At 38.6% G+C, this 10,910-nt stretch overlaps 1 protein-coding gene across 1 annotated transcript in view; it reads left to right on the plus strand.

Annotated features, from left to right (window-relative positions):
- The window catches only part of RAB11FIP5 (RAB11 family interacting protein 5), a 61,007-nt gene extending 53,876 nt beyond the window's left edge, over nt 1-7,131 (plus strand). Inside the window, exons 6-7 of the mRNA XM_072406669.1 lie at nt 3,039-3,207; nt 6,414-7,131. Coding sequence (XP_072262770.1) covers nt 3,039-3,207; nt 6,414-6,617 — 373 coding nt within the window. The 3' untranslated portion in view covers nt 6,618-7,131. The remainder of the gene's footprint in view (nt 1-3,038; nt 3,208-6,413) is intronic.
- The last annotated feature ends 3,779 nt before the right edge of the window (nt 7,132-10,910 follow it).

Here is a 10,910-nt window from a genome sequence, read left to right on the forward strand (position 1 = left end):
TGGACAAGCCAGTGAAATACTGGTAGAATATAGTCTGGTCAGATGAGACCAAAATGGAATATTTGGAGGAGAAATGGCACTGCAGATAGCCCAAAATAAAACCATACCAGTAGTGAAGTTTGGAGGTGGAAACATCATGGTGTGGGGCTGTTTTTTAGCATAAGGTACTAGCATCCTTCATATAATTGATGGAAGGATGAATGGAGAAATGTACTGGGACATTCTTCATAAGAATCTGCTGCCATCTACCAGGATGCTAAAGATGAAATGAGGGTGGACATTTCATCAAGATCATGATCCCAAAAAACACAGCCAAGGAAACCTGGATTGGTTTCAGAGAAAATAAAGCAGCTAGAGTGGCCCAGTCAATCACCCGACTTGAATCCAATTGAAAATTCATGAACCAAAGATCAGAGTTTATAGAAGAGGCCTCCGGAACCTTCAAGGATTGAAGACTGTGCGAACAAATGGGCCAAAATCACACCTGAGCAATGCATGCAAATAATTTTTTCATATAGGAGGTGTCTTAAAGCTGTCCTTACCAACAATGGCTTTCCTACAAGGTATTCAATAAAGTATCTTAATTTATGGACTTATTTGATTTCTTTGTATGAGTGGATTACTTGGGTTGCCACTGACATCTGGTGTAGATTTCAAGTCAATAGCCTCATTAGAAATACATTTACTGAGAAAAATGTTATAGTTACCAAGCTAGGTTAAAAAAAGACATAAGTCCATCAAGTTCAACCACTAAGGAAATAAACATATCCCAGATAAAAACCCTATAGACATAGTTGATCTAGAGGAAATAAAAAAAACCCTGGTACAATTTGCTCAAATAGGGGGAAAAAATTCCTTCCTGATTTCAATTCATATTTCCTCCTTTGTATAACTAATACTGCCACTCAATTGAAGGACTAGTAAGCTGCAGAATATAAACTCTATTTTGATGACCGTATTGAATATACCAGGGATGGCAACCTACCACAAACAAATGTGTGCATATCAGGTGTTTATTTCAGTACTTGGACTTTATCGTGTGACCCAGCCTTTCTAAAACTTAACATGAAGAACCCTTGAAATAATTTTCAGGCCTTGGGGAATCCCTTCTATAAATACTATATCCACAGCTTACAGTATATCAGTATGGTGCTCAGTGGGAAGAATTCTTCCTACATTGTTGGTCACTGGGAAGAATGTCATCTTTACAGATCGCCAAGAAGATCATTGGTGTCAGTCGTAACTGACCGGAGAGGCACAAATTGCTCATTGCTCATGGACCCCATAGAAACCTGGAGAAACCCTGGAATTCCATGGAAATAACTGGCATATCCAGTTGGCATTTGCAATATGGTGTCACCCAAGACCTCCTCTTGGTTCTTTACAGGTTAAATGATGTAGTTTTTCTACATGGAGGTATATGGTAAACATTATTGAAGGTTTTTGATGGTTTCTTTGTTCACAATAACTGTTTTTTAAAGTGGCTCCACTGCTTAAGCCTTTTCATTTTATACCCTCTTTTATGTAGTTTTAGTAGCTCTTTGGTACTGAGAGAGGTTTCCATGGTAGCAATTTTGTACTGGAATACCTGAAATGAAATACACTTCCAGGTTTTTTTGTTTAGGATTAGTGCTTAAAGAGGCCTTTTAGCATCCACATAAATGTCCAAAACGTTCAAATGCAAAAAGGCTTTTATTTGTTGTATAGAATGGAAAAAAGAAATGTGAAGTTGAACCAGAACCATGGAAGTACAGATCCAAATATCCAGTGTTATATTTGTCACGGCAAAGAGATACACGTAGACACTTTAAAGCTCTGCCTTGTTTATCCTTCATTTATTGATGTTCTTGTCTCGTCCTGTAGTGTTTTGCCCTTGCATGCTGTGATTTATTAAAGAGGACTCCATCACCCTAAATAGAAAATTACATTTCTAATGCTCCATCCCTTGACCATCATCGAGTGTATTAAATATTTACTTCCATGTCTCTTCTCCTACATCTAATTTCTTTCTTTCTTGCCGTGGTGGAATTGTCATGTGAATCCTGCCCAGCCTAACCATGTTGTCTATCCTAAGAGGTTTCCAACTTTCAACAACTGATGTAGCTGCGGCTCCTGATTTTGTTGTATGCATACATTTTATTGGAAGTGTGATTATCAGGGAACTTTCTACAAAAACAGATGATCCAAAGCTGGCACAGAACCATGATTTGGTGCCAGGTCTAAAGCATTCACAGAATAAAATTGAGCACTGCCATGTCATCAATAGGGTGGAGGAATAAAGGAAAAAGAGCGGGATCTCTACCAAGATAGAAACATGTTAAAATGCAGTATTTAGGTGAATGTACAGATAAAGGTTGAAATAAATAAAAAAGTTGGCCATGAGTCTATTTTCAACCGATGCAATTTCCTGGATCCTTGTATTTCTGCTTCATTTTTGGGCTGCTGGACTACAAACATCAAGCCCTCTCTTCGTTATCTGCTTGTCCCAAATTTCAAAATGTTGTTCTTGTCCTAAAATGAAATTCGAATGCAAGAAAAAATCTCTTTTAAAGTCCAGAGATATCTCCTCCTAAGCTGGGTATTGATGCTTAGATTTTATGGTTTAGTTGAGTGGTCAGTTTTTATTGAATCTTCTGTAAATGGATTACACATTTTTAAATCTGATACCAAATGTTAGGGGTATAGAATGAAAAGAACCTTCCATTAGTCACATTAAAAAATTTCCATTTGTCCTACAAGTATTTGATGGATGTTTTCGACCTCTCAATTGATTTCTGTTGAATTTTGAAGCATACGCACATGCGCTTATCTTCACTGAGCAAAAACATTGATCAATCCCAAATTCGATTAGCATATGGCTAGCTTTAGACAGTATCCACCCGAAGAAATTTCCCCTTCCAAGTTGGTTGTGGAAAGAAGAGCTGCGGTGAGTGTGCGGTGTTAGAATGACAGATGTGACTGCATCATAGTAGACTTTTTATTTTATCTCACAATCCTGTTCAATAAAGATGTTAATCTTTTCTATTTCCCCCCCTCAGCCCGCACCCAGTGAAGCCTATTAATGCCGCCCCATCAGAACCAGCCCCTGAAAAAAAGGTGCACAAGCCAGTTTTGTCCACAGCACTGACCACTGGCCTGGAGATGTTGAAACACGTGACCACAGGACAACCTCCGTCCAACAAAAAGCAGGAGGCCGAACGACTCAAGGTGGGTTGTCATGGGTGTATGGAGTATAAATTACCATTGGTGCGATGGCAGGTGATTTATTTCCACTTCAGATTTACAGTGAACCTGTATTATGGAAGCTGAGAGGGACTAGACACCGATATTGCCTGCATCCCCCCTGCAGCTGCTTTGTTTACCATTACTGGCTTTCTATGCCTAGTTTTGTGCTGCCTCTGCTGCAGGAGAGATGGACGAAGCACAGATCAATACAATTAATTTTAGGCAGGGTGATCCTTCACTTCAGGTTTTTCAGTATGGCTTCTTCTCCAGCAGGGAGAACTTGGAGCAAGTACCCTTGTGTCTTCTGTGTTCAGCCGGCGAGTGCAGAGACGATCACCGGGGTTTCCCGGTGACGTCGCTGCGTGCGTCGGCGCGGGAGGGAGGCGGGGCGGCAAATTCAAAATTTTGCATTGAGTTCCTTTGTATTGAACTCAATACAAAAAAGCTGTATTGAGTTCAATACAAAGAAATCCTTATATAATATATATATAATTGTATTATATATATATTATATAAGCTACTGTACATTACATTTTACACTTTTTTTTTTTTTTTTTTTTTTAACTTTTTTTAGTTTTTTTTAAAGATTTTTTTTTTTATGTTTTTTTTTGTTTTATAAAAAAAAAATTTAATTATTAAATTTATAAAATTGTGGACATATTTTGGTGAGTTATGCGGTAATTTGGTGAATTAGAGCCTACAATCCAAAATAAATTTCCATGCAAAAAATGTAACACTTTTTGCATGGAAGTTTGGAAAGAATTAGAATACCCGGCATTTGCGTACGCGTCCCTCGACGATTCCTGATGATGCGCGTGCGTGCGCCCGTCGATGAGGGTCGTAGCGGAAAATTCAAATTTTTTGTATTGGATTTAATACAAAGTCCTGTATCCAATCCAATACAAAATAATAGAAAATATATTTATGTGGTTTTGTCTATAGGTATGTGACGGACACTAGGGAGGTGTTTTAGAAAAATATATTATTATACAGTATACCGAATTATCGCATTTTCAGTATTTTTCATTTATTTATGTGTTCTTGTTTAAGCTGATTTTTGTGTTTTTCCTTTAATTTTATTAAGTTTTTTTTTTTTTTTTTACATGATTGTGTGTTTCAAACATTTTTTATATTCATGATATCTACTAGAACCCTATTCGGACATATTTCTGTAAGTTACAGGTCTACAATTTAAAAAAAAAAATTTCATGAAAACCTGTGACGCTTTTGGAACAGAAATCTAGAAATCAGTGTAACGCTCAGGTGGTTAATCATAATTCTGGGCAGTCAAATGTTTTTAACGGGTCCTTTTTTACCTTTTTCGATGGCAGTGAATGGTGCTTGTATTGACTTTTGAGCGCTGTTTATTACCACAGTGATCTGAGCCAGGAGATGCCAATAATGGCATGGGATGAGAAGTGTAGATTAAATAGCACTGGACATCAATCAGTTGTGACCTAAATTGGTCCTAGCAGTGTTCAACCCAGGCATTTTTTTGCTGGGTGGTAAGAAATTGTAAGTGGGTGGCAGCCCCTGGATTTTGACTTGATTTTGAAGTATTTAGTAACCACCCAAAAACAGCCAGGTGCTTACTGAAAAGTTCCGGGTGCTGGAGAACACTGGCTAGGTAAGCATGTAAGATTCAGTATATAGCCAATGCTAACTAACAAATCTTCCCATCAAACTCTTTTGATATAGCATATACAAAAGGTGCCACTTCACACCACTGACTTGTCAGACCCATGCCAAAGTCAAAGTTTAGACACCTGGGTGCATTTCACTAACTAAATGCATATATGTCTCCTTGGGAATTTGGAATGTGCCATCTGTACTGGGACTTTCCATATTCCCCCTCCCTGCTATTTGTGATAAATTTAATTATATCCCTCCCAAAGCATAGCAGGATGAAGAAGGCATGTTGGACAGAGGTCCCCAATGTCACATAATTGTCTCTGGTGTCTCATGAGCTGCATGACGAGATGTGATGGGGTGTGACACATTTAATGAACTCTGCTTACCCTGCAATATGTGTGAAAATTCTCAAAAGGTCTCCCAAAACCCCTTGGGAGCTGAAGGTTAATTTAACTTCCAGTCCCAAAGTTGCTCTGTGTTTGTGTGCATGTATTCCGTAACATAGGGAGGCCTCTACAAATAATATTAGGGGCTGTGGGCAGGAGCTATAGCAGAATAAAAACACACAAATATTAAATAATGTATCAAAGAGCCCTCCTTGTTGGACGTTTCATATTATCACTTTTCATAAATGCGTTTTGAGGTTTTAGATTTAATTGCACCATTGTCTATCCCCTATTAAAGAACATCATGAGGCATGAAAAAAACTATGACCTTTAAGAACCCTACCTTATCTTAATTTAATTACAGGTCCGTGCTGAACCCAGAATTTGTTTTTTAAGCGGGGTAAGAAATTTTAGGTGGGTGGCAGCCCCTGTATTGTGACCACTCTTTAGTAACCACCGAAAAACAGCCAGGTGTTTACAGAAGAGTACCGGGTGGTGCACCTTGCTAAAAGGGGCTGAGGGGAACACTACAGGTATTGTGCTGTGTTATATACATCTTATATTCTAAATATCATGACTAAAAGAGTACCCAGCTCTCCAAGTGATTGAGTTTGGGATAGGCCCTTTCTCGATTCTGTCACAACTTGTCCATGTGCACAAAATCCCCCCCCCATAAAAGCATATTTTGGTATGGAGAAGTGGTTCAGAAGTGGCTGAACCTACTGGACACCTCTGGAATGGATTGGAAAGCTGATTTCAAGCCAAGTCTTCAGAAAAAAGCCAAAGAAGCAACTATTTGTCGATGAGAACAACCACCTTAGAAAAGTAGTGGCTGATATACCTACAAAAGAATTGGGGAGGGAACCTATCTGACAAGCTCATATGTGTGATGGTCAGATGTCCACATATGTTTAGTCATTTTGTGTACAGTTGTATACAGCCATTCAAATGGCACAACAGGACACTCAATAAAGTTGCTGACCTAGTTTGTGCAATGCCAGAAAAAAAAATGCTAATTGCATTTAATTTTTCTCTTTCACATACTGTTTTAAGAATAAAATGCATTATTTAATCCAAAGAACTTCGTGTGTACCCAGACAAGGTCTTTTTTAGTTGTCAGTCTTGTATAGAAGCTGTTGTTACATACAACGTTGTGTTTTTCTTTTTTAGGATGTGACGTCGCCAGACATGGCAGCCAAATATTACCACCTGACCCACGATGAGCTGATCCATATGTTACTGCAGAGAGAAGCTGAGCTGCACAAAAAGGAGGGCCATGTACGAGAACTGGAAGAGTACATAGACAAGCTTTTGGTGCGCATTATGGACCAGGCACCAGCACTTCTTCAGGTTCCTCTGGAGACCAAAAAGTAAAGCCAAAATGGGACAGACCTGAGTGCAGCCATTTTGGATGGTACAAATAAAGGTCTCTAGTTAGTCTAAAACTTTAACTCCTGCAGAAGGGTGACTGTTTATTTTCAGATTGGTTGATGACTCCTAGCCATGACTTGTATGGGTGGCCTTCAACAGTTCTCTCATAAGAGACGACAATATGGTGCTGAGCATCCTTTCAACACATTGAAGCGATATCATAGCTCAGTCTCACTCCTGGATTGTAATATGCAAATCTTTAGCCTGGCTTAACACTGCGCTTAGTGTTCACCGCACAAGTATTAATGGACCATCATATCATAACTCAAAAATGTACATCATGCTAGAGCGGTTAATATCCACAGCTATGTAAAACAAATATCCTCATGCTTGTACAGTGAGTGATATCCGGCAATTATGCCCAAATAACTGTACTCCAAACTCTGACACTTCTTTGGAACATTAATATATTGGTGAATGGTATTAAACATACACATCTATTTTATAAAAAAAAAAATGATTTTGTCTAGTTGCTGCCTGTGTTTTGAACTTCTCTTAACAGTATTTAAGTATCCCCATAGCTTAGTGTTTATGATGCCAATATATATCATTGGGTCTCACTCCTAACTTTCTGTTCCGTTGTCTTCATAGCCACGCAAGTCTTGCATATTTCATGTCACTGCCCCCCGTGGAACATGTGTTCGAGTAGCGTACTTGTAATGTCACACATCACGCTAGGCACCATTCAGTTATAGGGTAATCAATCCTTAAAGTTTGACAGCCTTGATTGGAACGTGTAATCCCTGGTTATAGATCCTTTATCTCCACCTTCCTGGCTACACGAATATTGTAAGGCAGAAAAATGTCATTTTTGTAAATACCATTTTACAGGTTCACTTCCAGCCAATTTTGGGGATTCTGATCTCTGACACTCCAGTGTTGACTTTGCTGCTATATCCTTCCGCCTTTTATTGGCAGTAACACAACTCGTGGTACACAACATTGCTTTAGTTGGCCCAATGCAGGGTAATGACCTTTTTTGTTGTTCGTTTTCTTTTCTAACATTTTTTTTCCTTCATTAGCCAATGTTGAAGGCTTATTCCTGTTAGGAAAACTTTGCCATCACAGTAGCCATGTTGTCACCGATTGAAAAATCTAGATAATTTTTCACATAATGGCTGCATACTCCCTTGATGGTAGTTATGGACCATCTGAAAGTTTATTTATATTTCAGTTTTTCAAGGAACTGCACTAAAGAGATCCTTTCGTCAGGGGGTATTAAAAGTCTGTTTCTCGAAGTTTGGGATTAGTCTTCCCTTCTGTCATTCTTCTGTCTTATGACGGTGGTTGAAGACAGGTAGCTAAGCCTAAAAATCTGGAAAAGTCATACCCTAATAACAAAGCTTTTCTGTCCGAAAATGTTGGGGCTGATCCCTATATTAACTGATCTATGGCAAGATTTTACTTGAATAGATAATATTGCTGATGCATTTATTTTAAGTATTCTCATGAAAACATACCCATCCCTCCCCCTCAATATATTTTAGAAAAGTAAAAATGCTAGAAATGTATCATAATTGCAACCATCCTTAATGTAAGACTAGCACAGTGCAAACCATTCTGTTGACGCTACACCAAAGTTAACAATCATTTTTCCATTCTGCCATCTTGGTCCCAGGGCATTCTTTGGGGAGAGCACTCTTTGTACCATTCCACACTTACTCAGAGATACTATACTCAGATACTCAGAGACTGTAAACATATTGGCAATATTTTGTCCAGTCCACCGTATTTAGTACATGCTGAGGATTTATATAACCTGCTCCCATTCTTCCATCTAGAGCTTTATTTTTTGGGAGATGGAGCAAGAGGTGTGGAAAAGCCACAAGATAGGTGACAACTGAAGCAAGAATAATAATGAGATTACATTTTTGGAAATATGAACCAACAGGCAATTCTTTACTTCTCTATAAAGCGTTAGTTCACCTGCTGCAGCTTGTATTTCAAATGACGTTTCCCCAGATCTGAACTTCCTGCTGGAGATTTACACTTCTGACTTCCTTTTCTACAATGCAATGTAAATGTGTCAAATTGCTGTATATAATGCTGTATCAGCATTGCACTTTCTTTTTCATATATATATATATTCATGTTGGACTTATTTACAACTTATGCAAATGATGTCTTAGCAAAAACTAGAACTTAATGCTGCGTTCAGAGCATGTTTAGTTACGGTGATTATACGGTTCAGTGTTAAGGTTTAGCACTATATGCCAAAGCAATGCAAGGCCATTTGGGAAGGGGGGTGAGGGCAGCCAATATTAGACTGTACTTGAAATTTAATGGTTTTCATGTTTTCCTGTGGAATAGGTTTGCTATGTTTGTTCACTATAGTAGTTTGTGGGGATAAATGACAGCCAAACAGAATGCAGCTTAGAATAAATGAATCTTAAAAAAAAATCGGTAGTGGTATTTCCATGTGTCCTTTTTATATGAAATTCCATGTAAAAGAATAGTTTCATCTTGTCCAAGTAGACTGGTGGCAGCCTGGCTGGACAAAACTCTGTACTGTTCAGCTCTGTTGATGCCATCAAGGTTCGTTCATTACTCTAGATCTGTTCATAGTTTGCTTTGAATTTGGTTTTCTTTCTGTGTCTGTAGCATTTGATTTAGTCTGTGTAGTGCAGTCTGTTCTGGAATGGGTAAAATCTCACGAAACCAACCAATCACAATGGTAGAATTGACATAATATGCAAATCATGACTTTCTTTGTAAAGTCTGAAGCCTTGCCCTACTACAATTTACAAGTCTTTTGAATATGAGTTGGTCTAATTAACCAATAAGGAAGCTTCAAAAGGAAGAATGTGGTAGAAATTTACAACAAAGTCAAGACTTGCATGGAGATTCAGTTGATATCTTATTTAGTTTGCCGTAAAGGTGACCGCTGTATGTGCTTATTTGCATTGTGGTTTATAGTAATATTTGTTGCACCACTCCATACTGCAAAGCAAGTCACTAAAAAGTCCCGACTACAAAAAGTCAGTCTACCCACCTACTGTATAGACTTTTAGTTCCCACTGTTCAAGTTCTCCTGATTGATATGGTGGAGCTGTAGACATTCACCAAGAAATATGTTGCCACCCCTCTTCCCTCCAAGCAATAAACCTTGGGGGAAAAAGCAGCTGTCCTATACTGTAGGTTACACAATAACAGAGGTAACTGAACATTGTTGGTGAATGTTGTGCTGCTCCATGCTACTAAGCATCTTACATCATCAGCTGTTAGTAACCCATCAGGTTTTCTGAATGTTGGCAATATTCATTACTCCAATTACACAACTAAAACTGTGCTAACCATATTTCCTGCATTGTCACATACACTCTCTGGTCTGGTTACAAAATGGGCTGTATATTCTACTATTAGGTTTAGAAAATATATTTGATTTGAAAGCATTCCTCTTCAAAGCCTAACTTTACTCTTTACTAAATTATCCTATTGTTTGAACAGCTTTTGTTCTGGAATATCATTGCAAATGCTGACTCTTTAAACCAAAAAAATGTAGCTTGGAATGTGCTATCTATATTGCATTAGTAAGCAGTTTGAATAGGATCGCCATCTGTGTGACTCCCCCTTGTAGTTTTTGGAAGGCAGTGCTGGTGCCCCTTTTTGAGAGCTGCCTAGGGTGGGAAGTTCTGGTCTGCAGATCGCCTGCTCTGTCCCTGCTGATATTAGTGACTTTTTTCGAAGGAGTCTATGACATCACTTTTTTTTTTAAGTATATTATATGGGAAGAAGGAACTAGTAGTTGAAATTATCGATCCCAGGGCATGATCTCAAAGCAGAACTAACTTTTAAGAATGCATAATCAGACTCTACGATCAGACAGGTGATGTCCCTCTGCCTTCCTGATTGCTCCAGTTATCTGTCAAAAAGCTGAACTGCACATGCGCAGCTTTACTTGCCATGATAAGATGGTGGCAGCCTGGAAGGAACAAGGACAGGTAACTATTGTGGGTTTAGTTACCCTTTAAAGGAAGTCGTGAGAAACTTGTAGGCTGCCATAGCTAATATCTACATCTAAACGTTTGTGGTATGTACTGACCTATGTTGGCTTCAGTTTTTTCTGACCCAAAACAACCATGTGGTTTTTCCTACTCATTCTGGGTCAGCGTATACTATGTGGATGAAAATCCACCCAAGAAAGCAACAAATGGCAGCTGGAGATGGTAAGCCCCACATTCCCATCAGAACACATTAAAGTAAACTGAAACCGTGACCACTCACCGATTCCTATTC

The sequence above is a fragment of the Pyxicephalus adspersus genome, chromosome 3, assembly GCF_032062135.1.
Source record: "Pyxicephalus adspersus chromosome 3, UCB_Pads_2.0, whole genome shotgun sequence".
In the NCBI taxonomy this organism is placed as follows: domain Eukaryota; kingdom Metazoa; phylum Chordata; class Amphibia; order Anura; family Pyxicephalidae; genus Pyxicephalus; species Pyxicephalus adspersus.